Source organism: Nesoenas mayeri, assembly GCF_963082525.1.
Source record: "Nesoenas mayeri genome assembly, chromosome: 6".
Classification (NCBI taxonomy): Eukaryota; Metazoa; Chordata; class Aves; order Columbiformes; family Columbidae; genus Nesoenas; species Nesoenas mayeri.
In genome coordinates, this window is record NC_137545.1 from 24,846,778 (window position 1) to 24,863,251 (window position 16,474).

The following is a 16,474-nucleotide window of genomic DNA, read 5'->3' on the forward strand; positions in this document are numbered from 1 at the left end:
GCAGTAAATACATTTTAACACCACTGATTTACCAAACTGAAAGCAGCATCATACAATTATGGTGTTGTATATATTAATGCAATGTTTAATAGGTGAGATGTAAGTCATACTGAAGCTGGGAACCTTTTGGTCCAAAATCAGTAGCTTATTTACTAGACTGCTGAAATTTATTACTGATAAGATGCAAATAAGTTTCTCGAGGCAGACAATTTGAGATGCCAATTCGTGAGCGTAGATTAAAGAGCTATGGTAAGACTGACTTGGGCCAGATCTTGCTATCAGTTTTCTCTTTGCACCTCTACACTTGTAAGCGTGGGTGTAAGTAAGAGCAGAACTGATCTCTGAATGTTTTAGCAGCCAAATACCAGTTTTGTATGAGCTTTTTAAACCAAATGATGGTCACATGCTTTGACTGAGGAAATTAAATGAATTTCATGCTTAATGGTGCTTCAAGTACTGCATATTAGTCTCCAAAATAACTAAATGCTTATACAAGTACTAAAGAACAGCATTTCTAAAAAAAAAAAAAAAAACTGTGAAAAAGAAAAACTTAGACTATCATGAGTTTGCAAGTTACCTCCATTATAAGCTAAAATACAATAGTATAAATGTTTTCCAAAACAGCGAGCAGCTTTTCATTATCAAATTTACACATAGACTTATATAAGCTTCTAATGAGAAACATAGTTTACATGTTATATATTCTCTCTTCCTTCAAAAGGAAAGAAAACCCTTCAAAAATAGAAATCTGAAAACTTTATCATCATGATTGGGAAGTTACATGGCATGCACTGCAAAATATTATTAAAATATCATGTTAAGTACAGCATCTGAACGACAGCAATGTCAGGGGCTGCCGATCTCGCCTGACCATGCTGGGATGCGAGTCCCGTGACTCTGCAGAGAGCAGCTGTGCATGTTGGTACTTCATTGCAATGGATGGGACAGGATCATAGCTGAAAAGCATGCAGGCCAGTCAATATCCATTAAAAAGTGATTATGTAGTATATACGTATAGATGTATAACTTGCTTATGTAACCTGTGTAAAACTGGTGACACGATGCTCTGCCTTGCTAAAAGGCACCAGAGATGCCCGCTTGACTGATCCAGCTTGGTTCTACTCCTGTGAGAAGTAAGAATGGTAGGAAATGAAGTTCAGGACACAGCATCTCTGCTTTTTTGCACCGAATACTGCTTAAAGTAAAATATACATTATTAACGTGTCTGCAACAGCATTAGGAGACCCCATACTTTTCAAAACATTTAAAAATATCTTGTAACTTGGTATATCGTGGTGTAATTTCTAGCTTAGAAGTTACACTTAGCATAAAAATCTAATTGTTACATAGCTATACATGCACTACAAATTTATTTATATAAACCATCCCCGTAGTACTTAAGGACCTAAAAAGGAAATATTATCTTTATTGTTTCTACGCTGGATAGCAGTAATGCAGCTCAGGTCCCTGGACCTTTACGTATAGGACAACAGACTCAGCACAGTGGTCCCATATTTGCTAATGGCCCTACTTCCATGGTAAAGTTTTATTTAGGATTGGTTCTCTAATTCCCTTTTTATGTTGTGTTCCACCACTACCACTCTTATGGACACAATGTTTTTATAATTAATTCCATTTTAGGTTTCAGGCAATTTTCTAGAAAATTCCATGTAAATTCACACCTACTAACATGTACAATATTTTATGTATGGTTTCTAGAAAGGCATAATCTAGTTAACATTTCCATCAAAATACTGGAAAATATGTATGTTTTCATGAATAATTCACCAAACATTAATATACTTAATTAATACTTGCTAATGGACGATAATTATTTATTGCTCTTCATCACCGTGAATACGTGTATACGCAAAGCAAAAGCACACAGACACACACTAAATAGCATCTGTCTGTCTTGTGCTAATTGAATGGTTTGGTGGCAGTTTTTAACTTCAGTTTCTTAATTTGTGGGATAAGTGATGAAGTTACTGCCAGATCAAGATTTGGCAACAACAGACTCATATTAATGATAAAACGTGAGAAGGCAGAAATGCAAGGCACATTATGGCATAACAAAAATGAGCAAGTCTTGAAGAAAAAGCCATTTTTAGTCACTTTCTTAATTTAAAAAATACCTTTATTTTGCTATGGATCATTTTCATGACAAGAGTGTTGGTCGTGTGACTAATAAGCCATCAATCTTCTCTATATCAAAATCCATAGTGGATAAGAATTATCTAGTGAAGAGTAGGAACTAGGATTAAGATAAAAAAATGCACTTTTTTGATTAAAATCTATTTGAAATGTAGGCACTTGAATAAGGAATACACTCACAATGTCTCTGCTTAACTGTTGTGTCTCTCTTTAAGGTGCCTGAAATTTGCACACATTTCCCTTCTATTTTTCACCTTCAAATTCTGCCAAGAGTAAGAAATTTTGGACCTGAATATGCTCAGAAGAGTTTCAGGCTTGACCAGTCAAAACTGCTCAATTCCTGACCAAATATGCATTTCTTCATCTTACCACCTGAGCAGTTTGCAGTGGCTGAAGCATAATTAACACACGCATTTACAGGATTAAGTGCCTCCAAGAATGCAATGAAGAACACTGTTGTCTTTTAAATATCGTATCTGGAGGAGAAAGCCTTTCTTTCATGGTGGAAGCTTAATGACTGGAGTTCATGCCTCAAATGCAGGATAATCTTCTTTAAAATTTTCCCTATAGGAACTCAAGCCAATATTTTGTCACCTTGTAGAACAACCCAGTTATAGTTCTTCCTTGGGAAAAGGGAAGATTTGACTAATGAAGATAGTCAACAGTCACACCATCCTATTACATAATGAAGAAACAGATGCACCGTTGTCATTGTGGTCATACTCAGTCCTGCTAGCCACCAGCCTATAGTTTTGAATAAGGTATATCCTCCACCTCTTCCACTGACATAATGCTCCTGTGCACTAAAATAAAGATGGAGCAGGTTACAAAAGGAAGCAAAAGGGAGAAAGTCGGTGATCAAGGAATTTGCATTCAGATTTCAGTCCCTATTTCAAAGCATTTCAATTTCCGCATTTTAGCCACTGACTACCGACTGTTAAAAATCATAAACAGGTTTTGTAGCAGAGAAAGATTTCTTTCTCAAAACAGATGCCTTCATCATTGAGAACTACCAAAACGCATGTTCTTTTTTGCTACCACTGTTCAGTGAATCACAAATTATTTTCTGCACAACAATTGTAGCTTCAGTATAAGAAATGGAGAATACTCCACTAGTATGGAACAGTCCTGCCATTACACTTTTTAAAACAGGCTTCAGCAGCTAATTAATCTAATAATCACTAATGAAAATATTTAAATTACTTCTTTGTCAGTAATTTTAGTAAAACATAGTGTTTAAATGAGTAGAGTCCAATTTCACTTCCAAATTACTTTTTGCAGAGAAGTTGCCAATTAAAAATTACCAGAGCTATAAGCTATTTTGATAAAACTTCGGCTAATACATACATAACTTCATAACTCTTGAAAAAGAACAAGCACAGGAAAAATAAAAAGGACAATTTAAAACATGGTTTGCTACTTCCGTGAGTAGTGACAGTATCAGAATCAGTAACATTATCAGAAATAATCTGATGTCAGCAGGAGCACAAAGTAAGCGGTGAAGAGAAGAGGGTTTTCCTGAGCGCATATTTCTGATCATACTGGGATTTAAAAATCAAAATCTCAGACTCTATCTGTGTCAGAAGATTTTCCTTTAATGCCATTCATACAGTAATATCCTCTGAAGCATCATTGCCAGTTACAACATATCTACAGAATAAAATAACTGTATCTTCTACATAATTTCCAATTAAGGCACTTAGAATGTTTTATGAATAACCACAGGTTTAGGCTGACAGCACTCTTGAAACTGATAAAAATACTATGTTAAATTTACAAAGAAATACAGAATGACAGTTAGGCTTTTCTTACTCTGTCAAGAGAGCAATAAATATTTTGTGATGAAGAAAACCAAAGTATTTTGTTTCCTAGTACTGAACCCTAACTTAAAACACTTTATTTCCAAACTTCCATTATATCCTCTGTCTCTCACTATTTGCAAAGCAGTGAAAGGGCTGAAAGTGATAGATGGACTTGACCATGATTAGCAAGAAGACTAATCCCAGAAGGACCAGGCCTATACCAAGAAATGATCTGATTTACAAAAAGACAGAAAAATAGCTTGTGCCATCACTGTCATATGCCGTCATTATGCATGATCTCACTGATATGTGGAATTTGACCAGGTTAGCAGCAGAATTTGCTGCTCCTTTGGCAACAGTAAGCTTTGAAACAGTTAACAATAAGAAAATAGAACAATGGAACAGCAGAACAGTGGAAAGACAGAACAATGCACTAGGCCTGTGTGCTGTAAAGATGCGTGAAAAAGACTCCTTTGCTTACCCTATGTAGAAAGATGGAATAGAATCAAAATCCTACATTCAAACCAGAAACTTCCATATTATCACCCTCATCATTACATAGAACAATTAAAGGTTAAAACACTACAATTTCTGCTTTGTCTATACCCACGTCGTGGTTTTGAAGATACCAATACAAAAAATATGAAAAAAAAAAGTTTTTGAAATAATAATAAAGAGATTTCTGATAAGAAACAAGAAAATGTGACTGTGTGTGGTGCAGTCTGTACAACAAAGGATCTTGGGGTGAGAATTACTAGAAGCTTAATCAAGTTTATAACTTCAGATTACATGTGCAAGGAAATCACTTATGAAAACCCTTGTATTAGTTTATGTCTACGCCACAGCACGCTATACTGTTCAAAAACACCCATGCCAATGCTGAATTAACTAGCATTGGTATTAAGCACAGCACAGATTTACTCCACGTGAGGCGGTGTGCCTCCGCCATGTACAACTGGGCAGGACAGTGCACTGGGTTAAGACAATAACAACTCGCTAACTGCTATCTTGGACTTGTCCATTTGGCACCACATTGTGCCAGAAAGAGCTACGTTTTGTTATGGTCAGAGTAGGTAACAAATTCAAGTATCTTGAAGTTTTGAAAATAAAAATGGATGGCCATATGAAAGGATCTTATACTGCAATATAAAGCTTTGTAGCTTTTTAACATAACGTCATTACTTCACTTATTCAGTGGTTTCGCTACTATCAGATGGGTTATTAGTGATTTATATGAAATCATTTAGTGATGCTGGTCCAGTATTCAAATGTACTTGTGATGTATCCAGATATATTTTGACTATATTAAAAAGGCTGAATGCACTAGAACAAACTGTTAATTTGATAGGAGGCACTCCAGAAAGCAGCTGAGAGTAAATCAACTGCACTGATGAAATAAGCACAGAGAAACTTGCACAACCCCCACACATTTTGTAAGACTTCTGGTATCCAGGGCTATTAAGTTGGTTTATTTTCTTGCTAATGATTTAATGAAATAAAACAGAAAAAATTATTCATTAAAAAAATAATTGTCTTCTGCATCTTGATTATTACTGTAAATGCAACACTGTAATACCGTCTCATTCAAAACACACAACCTTACATCAATTTACCTTAAATATAATTACAAGTTTGTATACACCATTATACAAAAATTAAAGACAGATTTTAATTCAACACTAGTAACCTCGGGAAAAAAATAAAAGCATCCAAGCATATAGAAACAGTCTTACCTCTTTGCTTTCTTCCAGGTCTGACTCACTGCTGAACTCCTCTGTATTTAAATTTTCAAAATCTGACTCTCCGACAGCAATTGGTACTGTCACCGTGAGACTTGGGTTGTTTATGAATGACATGTAATCACTTTCATCAACAACATATTTTTCCACGCTGCTTCCTATGCCACTGGTAGTTCCATTCCCTTCTTTAAGATAAGCAAGGTTTTTACCTATTTCTACTATTGTGTGGTTGGAAATACAGCTGTCTTTTTTGTTGTTTAGATCTTCAAGAGGTTTGATTTCATCTAAAACTTTCTGCTTTCTAACAAAGGCTTTTTGGATGAATTCACGCACTTTTCTTTTCACATAATCTATTCCCTTCTGAATCCTCGCCACAGCAATCTGGAGATTGTTCATTTCATTATCATCATCAGTAGCAGCAAGGTTGTCTGAACTGAATGAGCTCAGCAGCAAGGCCAGAAAGAGGTTGAGTACCTAGAAGACAGTAAAGAGAAAATATACTGGATCTCTTATTTTTAAGTCATGAAAGTAATTCCATTATCAGTTGTTTGAAATGATATCATTTTTATTTCACAGTTTGCACTTTATTTCAACCCCCCTTCCTGCTATTTTTTCCGGTCCATAATCCCTATCCCCCACATTTTATTACAACTTGGCAAAAAAAAAATTTAGGTTGTTTAACTTGACTCATATAGGTGAAAATCTGAGCTGTTCCTTGACTTTATCCTCCACACTGGAAGCAGTGCAGGTCTGCTCCTCAAAATGGAGAATGACATAAAGAGGCAAGATACAACAAAATTTAGTAATTTATGCAAGCTGCATCCACTGTAGTGTTCATAGGTGAGGGAAATGCAGGCAGACTCCAGTCTTCTGCCATTCAAAACACCATAGTTTCAGTGTCTCTAATTCAGAATATAATAAACTTACATACTTGCCAAGAACATATCAGTCTATTTTTGCTTTAGGCAGGAAAGCTGGCTAAGAGATAAAGAGGCTACAGATGTGATATGCCTCAGTTTTAAGAAATTATTTCAGACTTCCTTGCATGATATTTAACAAACATACAAGAGAAATTTTGAATACATGTCATTATAACAGACTATGTGCAAAATTGATTAAAAGTCATATTTAAATGATATTTGTCAATTCTTCCTGTTCAAACTTGCAGAATATTTTAGGAGGTATACCACAGGAGTCTCATGTTACTCTGGTTAAATTTGGTATTTATGCTTGTGAATAAGCATATTTATAAAATTCATGGATGATACCAAAAAGAGAAGGTATGCTAGCACTCAACAAGCAAGAACTACAAGTCGGCATAACCACAGTAAATTGGTGAAACGATTCAAAATCAATATGGTATTTAATTCTGAAGTACTAGTGTGGAAATGCTGGTTATGAAAAATGAAAAGTATATATGCAGAAGGTGTGAAAACTGGCCAGGTGGAAGTACTGCAGAAAAGGACATACAGACTGCCTCAGAAAAGCAGTGCTGGTACAGAAATGTCATGCGTCATTTTGGGATGTATCACAAGCAAAGTTGGGTGTAAGACACGGAAGCATAATTATTCCACATTATTCAGTACTTATGTCTTTATCCCAAATGCTGCTTGGAAGGAATTCAGAAGCCAGTGGCAAAAGACATAAGTAGTTTAGAAATCATTGCCTATGAGGAAAAAATAAACAGCTAGCCTTATTTTGTTTCAGAAAGAGAAGACAGAGTGGAGACAGTAAGCCTTTAAGTAATAGAAATGTAGTGAAGAAGACCAACTGTTTTCCATCACTGTTGAGACCAGCCATTTTAATTGGCTGTGAAAGGTTATTTAAATTAGATGGGTTTTTAAGGGGATTTTTAGCTATAAGCATAATTCAGCAGTGATCTTACTAAAGAAGCTATAAACTCACTGAAGATTTAATAGAAAAGGTAGACAAACATTTTTCATATATGATCAAGGTATAATGGAATCTGGTTTAGAGAAAGGGCAAATGAATTACATGATCTGCTCAAGTCCTTCTCCAGTCTTCATCCCTGATTCCTAAATCACAAAAAATAGGAAATATGTTCTAATAGTTTTTTAAAATCCCTACTGATTACGTACCACTAGGTTTCCGATCACCATGACCATCATGAAGACTGTAAGGCACATAGTTTGGCCTGCAACCTCCATGCAGTCCCACATGGTTTCTATCCATTCCCCGCACAGCACTCGGAATACAATCAGGAAAGAGTGGAAAAAGTCATGCATGTGCCAACGTGGAAGTTCACAGTCACTGGAGATCTTGCAGACACATTCCTTGTAGCTTTTCCCAAACAGCTGCATCCCCACCACAGCGAAAATGAACACAATGATGGCCAGCACCAGGGTCAGATTCCCCAGAGCCCCCACTGAGTTGCCAATAATCTTAATCAGCATATTTAGAGTTGGCCAAGATTTTGCCAGTTTGAAAACTCGAAGCTGAAAAACAGAAGAATAGCATACAGTTATTCATGTTACTAATTGTAATGAAATTATTGCTATAAATTTCATATTTTGGTTACCCTGTGTTTAAATCATATCTCATTTAACCTTTAGAAATTTCAGTTACAAAATTTATGTTTCCAGTTCTTTGTAGAATACTAGACATCAGCAGTTGTAAGTCCTGATTCAAGTCATAAGGAGTCAAAAATACTGTCTATGCTCATTTCAATGACCACAAAGACTCCAATTCAGACTTTGCTTCTTTTGTTGACTTTAGGTATCTATAAACAAGTTGTACTTGTTGGAAAATTTGGACAAAACAGTCTTTCTCCTTTTGTTAACTCTAAGACAATATTACTAAAGGTAAACCAGTACATGTGAAATGTGATCAGTTTAACAGGACCGTAAGTGTATAGACAGCCTGCAGATCACTTTCATCTTAACTGGCCGAGAGATGGAAGAAATGGTTTTCCTAAAAAGAGAAACAAGCTAGATTTGTTAATGAGAGGCATACGAGTTGCTTGCAAGTATCTTTAACAACATATTTTCTGTCATTTAAAATAAGCGTAACCTGTCTTACAAAGTTTGTCATACAACATAGAGAAAAAGAGACAAAGGAAAGTGTTACATTAAAGTACAAATTGAAACAGACAAAAGTGAAATGATTTGGAAAGATTCAGCAGATCCTCTGACAACTGGAGGAGGAGAATACTAAAAGGAATCTAAATCTAAATATTAATTAATCTTCAGCAAGACCAAGGTTTTTCAAGTTCCTATTTATGATGGAGGCATCTAACAACACACACAGATTCCGCAGTGATTTCTGACCAGAAAAGCTGTTAGACAGTGATGGACCCTTGCAGAGGATGCTAAGAAGGCTGCTAGTGATGAGAAATCCCTATAGAAAGAAAAATCTTAAAACTACTCTCTTCTAAAATGAACCATGTAAGCCAACTGGTAATGGAAGTCTATCAGCTAAAACTGTCAATAAACCTTTATTAACTAATCTGTTATTTACTAAGTGATTTACTAATCTTCAGTCACAGATAGTGAGGACCTGTGGCTCTTGCATTTTTTATTCCCTCATTTATGGAGAACAAGACTCTAAGAGATACTACTATTAAAAAATGTTAATCCTTAAAGCACACTCACTGCAAGAACAGAATTGATGTTGACAATATCTTGAAGAAGAAATAGACATTATTAAGATGATATGTAAAACAAGCTTGACATAATAGATACATGACATCTAGTGCGTATGCAATTTCATATTTTGTAAGTCCTTACGAAATATATTCTGACTTAGGCAAATATTTAAAGTACCAACAAAAAATGCACAACATTCATGCACAAATACAAAACTGTAAAATAGAAACTTATTTTATTTAGTATATTTACCAATCTGAATGATCGAAGGACAGATAATCCTTCTACATTTGCAAGGCCAAGCTCCATTAAACTAAGACTCACAATAAAACCATCAAAAATATTCCAGCCTTCTTGGAAATAATAATAAGGATCCATGGCAATTATCTTGAGAAACATTTCTGCTGTGAAAATTCCAGTAAACACCTGCAAGGAAAATACAGTTTCTTAGTATAGTTTAATGAGAAAATATTAAAAAAATAAAACTAGTGGTATGCATTTCTGGTAAGTTGTATCTTCAGCAAGCAGTCCATGCTATATCTCCATAGCTTCTCTATATTGCCATATATTGAGGTTAGGAATTAAATTCAGATTTGAAGCTTACATACGCATTGCCATGTTTGGTTTCCAAAGAAAAAGAGGTAAATGGGAAAAATATATTTTTCATCTAGACTGCTAATATGCATGTATAAATACTGATACACAGAATCTCTTCTAATTTTAATGTTCAGTTTTTCCTCCCTAGATCTCATATTTGCCCTGGGGACATCTTTTAGCTTCTAGGGCTAAAAATAAGTTAATGAGAGGGACAATTATGTTATTAAGAAAAAAAAATATACTGAAAGTTGAGGAGAATTATTCTTCTTCAGCATGACCTGTGGAAGGCACTGTCATGCCATTTCACTGTTTCTTGTGGAGTTGCAGTGTATCTGCCAAAATTACTTGGTCTTTCCTCTATACAACTCCTTGAACACCCAGCACCTCTGGAGATGCTAGTGAGGAATGGAACAAGTGTGGAAATGGAAGTGAAAGTTCTTATGATTTGAGAGTATCCAGCCCAGAAAAAATATTGGATCAATTCTTTAACCAGCTTTAATGATAGAAGCTGAAGGTTTTAAAAATCAAAATGCATATTAACTCAATAAATCTTACTATCTTTTGCTTGATAAAACAAGAGTGGCAAAATCCACAAATATCAACAAGGAGGGATTCAGTAAAGCTTTAATTTATCTCCAGCTATCCCAAGCCTATAAATATTGAGTCAACGTTTTCTTTTAAACACATGTAGTACATAGGTCACAAAGAATTATTTAAGAAAAATGCATTTGACATACGTAGTACATAATGAAAGACTTACAAGGTTTCCTACTGAAAGCACACCACTGAACTGTTCTGTCATTGGATAGTGCTCCATGGCCATGAACAGGGTGTTCAGGACAATGCAGATAGTAATGGCCAGATCAACAAATGGGTCCATCACAATCAAATTTACAATATGTTTGACTTTCAGCCAGGGAGTACAGCAGTCCCAAATCAAGCAAGTGTTAGCAAATTTATACCAGCACGGTGGGCATTTCTGCCTGGATTCTTCCAGTTCTAGAGAGGAAAGTGAAAATAACTTTTTAAACATATTTCTCTCATGCAGTATCACTTGGGTATTTTTTTGAGGCCTAAATGCTGTTTTCCAAGGTACTGTTGATAAATTGTGTTGATACTGTATACCTTTTAAAACCGAGGCTACCGTCTGTCAAAAGAAATTATAATTAAATTTTAAATTTGATACAAAAAGAATACTAAATATTAAATAGATAAAATACCCATTCATAAGCAAATGCTACATGGGATGCAAAATAGAAATTTGTCTTAGAAATCTCGCATACTGGCTGGGTGATGAATGGATTAAGAGCAGCCCTGGGGAGAAAGACTTGTGAGTATCAGTGGATGAAAAACTGAATATTACCCAACATGCGCACTGGCAGCCCAGAAGGCCAGTCTCATCCTAGGCTGCACCAAAAGAAGTGTGGTCAGCAGGTTGAGGGAGGCGATTCTACCCCTCTACTCAGCTCTCCTGACAGCTGACCTGTGTCAAATTCTGAGGCCTCCAACATAAGGAGAACATGAACCTGTCAGAGCGGGTCCAGAGGAGGGCCACGAAGATGATCAGAGGGCCGGAGCATCCCTCCCATGGAGACAGGCTGAGAGAGCTGGGGTTGTTTTACTCTGGAAAAGGTTCTGGGGAGACCTTATAGCAGCCTTCCAGTACTTAAAGAGGGCCTACAGGAAAGATGGGGAAGGACCATTTATTGGGCAGTGCAGTGACAGGACAAGGAGTATCAGTTTTAAACTGAAAGAGGGTAGATTTCAGTTAGATATTAGGAAGAAATTCTTTACTGTGAGGGTGGTGAGGCACTGGAATCAGCTGCCCAGAGAAGCTGTGGATGCCCCATCCCTGGGGAGTGTTTAAGGCCAGGTCGGATGGGTCTTTCAGCAACCTGGTCTAGTAGAAGGTGCCTCTGCCCATGGCAGAGGGGTTGGAACTAGATGACCTTTAAGGTCCCATCCAACCCAAACCATTCTATGATTCCATACATAGAATTAATAAAATATTTAAAATTTTCCTCATGAAAGATAAACATTTAGAACAAATGTGAAGTCAGACATCTATTTAGATAGTGTTATGGTTCACATGTGCAAAACTGCTCATTATTACCTTCCCATTTGCCCTTTCGGGCATAGTCATTTAAGCCTCAAAGTAATGTTTTGCCGTTTCTTACAAGTAGTTACTTAATTCTGTTATTCAAATTAATTGTATTTAGCCTTACAGAAAGAAAAACATGGTCATTCTCTTGTGAAAATGTATGTCTGGTGAATCGGTAGAGGGAGATTGTTCTACTGCAAGAAGCCTAGTAATTTCAGTAATCCAAAAAGAGCTCTTACTGCAAAGCATAACTTCTCTGGAGACACACGCTTGGATTTAATTTGGAACTTTGCTGCTTCCACCTCAAACCTATTAGTGTATTGAAAGCTTGACTGCTTTTCCAAATATATCAGTCCATCTTTAAAAAAAAAAAATACTATTTCTGTGTACAAATCTCATCTTGCTTGTAACCTTTGGGCTGAGATGGCTGCTTTAAAATACCACTATTACTTAAAATATCACACATTTAATAGCACTTTATGGCATCATCATACAAAAATTCTCTGTTACATACCTTCCATTGTGTTTGTAAGCATGCTGGCTATACTCATTGCTCTTTGTCTTGCACTAGGATCTGTTAGGTAGTCCATAGGAACATGATAAGAACTAGACCGCCTCTTTCTTAAGTCAGTTTCTGTAGTAGTTCCCTGAAAATAAAATACTGATTAAATAGCCTATTGACTGTTAACACTATAAGTTGTTATAAAACTGTAATGGTTTAAAACACTCTGCTTTTCTGCACCATGCTCCATTTATGTCGTGGTTTTGCAACAGCCTAATGTATGCCTACCTTTGTATATAGGAAACAGCCAAATACATCAGTAGGATTGCTCTTGTGCTTAAAGAATATGTTTTTAAGCATTTTGCTGAAACAGGGCTGAGACATTAACACAGATTTTAGACTAAAAACTCTTATTAGACTACAAAAAGTTCCACAATGCTTCTCAATGAGCTTTACTGTAAATATCTTTCTAGTTAGGTGGTGAAGTATTTTTCCAAATGTGAAAATGCACAGCCCATGCAGCCAGCAGTAAAAGCACAAAGTAAGTATATTTTCTTAAGATAACTCTTGATTTAGAATAAATTATTAATTTCCTAGCACATGTTTTCAAACAAACAAACAAAAATTAACAATGTTGACATCTCAAAATAAAAAACAACCAAAGCCTAGAATAATTAACTATGTGACAGGAACACTATTGCAACCCATGTAAGTTGTACTATCAGTGTCATATCAAAAGTTTATTATGTGATCATTAAATACTCATTTAATATATTCCATTAAGTAAATATAACTGATTTATAGGATTTTTCATTATGATATCCTGTCTGATATACAAATACAGAATCTTCCAGTTAAGTCTTCAGTAAGCATAATGAATCAATGGGTATAAGACTAAATATAGTACATTTATTCAATGGTTTACTATGTTATTCTGTTAATTCCCAGTAAATTAGCACATATTTTCAGGTTCTACTTTAGCTTATGACTGGAATATATGAAAGGAGCATTCACAGCTTGTCCAGAAAGGGAATCATTCCCAAGTGACTAAATTTTGTAGAAACAGTGGCTGATGACACAGGGAAAGGACATCATGCCTGAGCTATTGCAGACTTCCTTACATTGCTAGCAGTGGCTGCTTTATCAATCATCACCTCTGGCAGAAGCTGTCCTGTAGGTGACGTCAGAGCTGGCGGCCCACCGACTAAAGACACAACTCCGTTGCAATCCACAGTGCTGTGCATCTTCCCATTTGCTGGAAGTGGAGGTACTGTCCTGGATGACCTGCTGGCCTGACTTATGTTGCTGTTGCGCCGTTCACCATGTCTATGAGGAACAAAGAGAGAATCTCTTCTGCTCTCATTGTCTTCAAAAGTGCTGTGCTCATCATCAGCAAAGTCATTTTCAGATCCTACATCCTTTGCTCGACCTCTGAAGCTGAAAAGACTTGTTCTGCTGTTGCGTCTTGGGGAAAACAGGGAGCCCCGAATGCTCAGCAAAGACTGTAGGCAAATAAAAACAATGATTATCACATGAAAATCCTTATAAATAGAATGTTATCATACAGGGGCAAAAGCCACAGTGTTAATATGTCTTAAAGGGTAAGGTCACCTACAAAGAAACAAACCGGTACAGCCCCCCCCCTCCACTCCCATTTGGATAGTAAACAAAGAGCACATAAGTGACAGACAAAGACTAGTTCTTTTACTACTTTGGATATATGAAATCAATTGGTTAATTAGAGTAAAAGAAACTGCTTGACAGAATTGTTTCCTCTGCCATTCTGCCTGTTTAGTACCAACTGTTCATAAACCGAGTAAGCCCATCTAGACACTATTTACCCCAGGTTGGCATTAGTCTGACAGGCTGAGTAAATAATTTTTAGGCAAATTTCCTGTGACTCAGTCTGCACACAGAGGTAGCTCCCGAATACTGTTTGAAAAACATACTTGTTGTTGTTGTTCAGATACTACTCACATAGGCCACAATAAGGTTTTTATATTTTTTTTACAGTCTTAGCTAACTGTATATGCAAAGATATTCCTGTAATTTTATATGAATAGTCTCACATGTCTTCATCAGTTTACTCATGTAAGTGCTCTGCTATGGGATGATCTTTTCAGGATCAGAGTCAAAATAATACTCTAATCTTTCAAATAATTATACATGTTCTTAACTTTAATTCATGTCAGTGATTCTCTTGACTGATTAGCATTAGCATTTGACTTCACCCAAGATGTCTATGAACAGCAGAGGTGATACATAACAAAGCAGTGTCTTTGTGTCTCTTTTACAACTTATCTTTATGGACCTGAGCCCCATTGTTCTGGGTACTGCAAAATGCAGAACAAAAAGGCACTCTGCAAAGAACTTATCATCTAAGTGTAACACAACAGATGGATACAAAAAGAGAAGGGAATACAAGGAGGTAAAATTGATGGGTTTGATAAACAGTGGTCTTAGCTCACCTGAAGTCACTTCCCTGTCAAGCTTTCTGTAGGCAGCATGGTAAAAGAGAGTTTTAAAGAGGGATTTGAGGAAAGCAATGAAGTGTTCTGTGGAAACTCACGGGAGCTTCTTCCAAGCATGAGGGGCAGCATACCAGAAAGAGCTCAAAGAAACTAGTTTGAAAATTTAACAGGAGGTTATGGATGCTGGCATGGGTCAGTCAAAGCTGGGACTTGACTTGTTTACTGTGGGTAGACAAGGTGGGTTGGGAAGAACTTTAGGCACAGTATGTTTTATGGTACTAAAAATTATCTTTAGGTAGGTAAAATTCCTAGCAGATTAGGTAAAAGCAATGAGGTAGGTTAGTGCCCTTTGCAACAACATTATTGATTAATACAGCAGTAATTGGGACATGGAAAGAGGTCCAAGTTAAAAATGATTCACAGTTGTGGGTCCAGAGTTTAAAAGAAAAAAAAAAAAAAAAAGGTAAAAGAAAGAGAGAGAGGGAACTAGATAAAGTCCTTGTGGAAATCCCTGACAAAACGGTCAAAGGGGTAAAAGGATCTTCTAAAGCACAACTAAACCAGGGGAATTGAAAGGGGAAGAAATCATGAATGTTAGGAAGAATAAGTTTTCAAGAAGAACATAATGGTCAGATACATTAAAGGCAAGTGAGATGTCAAAGAAAATGTAAAAGATTAGATAGAAACCCAAGTTTTGTCTAGGAAAAGGTTATTAAAAACCGGTGAGTGGATTTTCTGTTTAGTGGCTAGAACCCAGAATGAAAAGGAACCAGGGTTGCAAAACCAGAGACAGGGGGATTGCTAGACTGTCATAGTAAATAGCTGTAAATGAACTTGGAGATGAAAAGGTAAGAGAACAAAGTTGTATGCGGAATGCTTCATTTCTTACAACATGGATGAACTGAGCTGCAGTTGAATAAGGCTGCGGCTTGAATGAGGACACAAGCAACAATATGCACCTAAGGGATTAGATGGGTTTTCAACATGAAGTTGATGTAAATGGATATCCATGTGAAAATTTATATGAGGCAGAATGAATCACGAACTAACTAAATTCAGCAATGAAGCATTACAGAGATAAGTTAGACAGGTAACAACATAAAACGTTGGCAGATCAAGGAAGGCTGGGGAGGAGGAAGGATGCAATACTATTAAAAAAGGAAGTACATTAGGAAGTAAGTGGAAGGAGGAGTTAGTTTGGCAGAAATCGGAAGCTAGAAACACTATATTACCACCACAGTCTGGTCTAAGGAGGACAGTCCTTAATATGAAAATATTGGATGAAGAGCTCTGAGCTTCTTGGAGAATGGGAGCTGGAGAAAGTAATACATGAAGAGAATATGGATGCTCATGATGTATTTAGTGATGAAACAAGATTTCCAGACACAGTAAGAGAAGAGGCTTTAAAAGGAAGGCATTGGTTTAGTAGTAGTAGTAAAAATGAGGGAGAAAGCAAGTAATAAAGACCAGGGAGAATCAAGAAGGTGGGAATAAAAGGAAGAA

At 36.3% G+C, this 16,474-nt stretch overlaps 1 protein-coding gene across 9 annotated transcripts in view; it reads right to left on the reverse strand.

Moving 5' to 3' along the window:
- Positions 1–16,474, reverse strand: part of SCN2A (sodium voltage-gated channel alpha subunit 2) — a gene marked incomplete at both ends in the record, with an annotated part of 54,370 nt that overhangs the window by 20,390 nt on the left and 17,506 nt on the right. For 5 of the 9 annotated variants that reach the window (XM_080346530.1, XM_080346535.1, XM_080346533.1 and 2 more), the window contains 6 exons: positions 5,690–6,169; positions 7,795–8,151; positions 9,553–9,726; positions 10,658–10,896; positions 12,513–12,645; positions 13,622–14,002. In XM_080346530.1, the coding sequence (XP_080202656.1) occupies positions 5,690–6,169; positions 7,795–8,151; positions 9,553–9,726; positions 10,658–10,896; positions 12,513–12,645; positions 13,622–14,002 (1,764 nt within the window). The remainder of the gene's footprint in view (positions 1–5,689; positions 6,170–7,794; positions 8,152–9,552; positions 9,727–10,657; positions 10,897–12,512; positions 12,646–13,621; positions 14,003–16,474) is intronic. The other 4 variants (XM_080346537.1, XM_080346534.1, XM_080346538.1 and 1 more) reach the window with 3 other exon arrangements.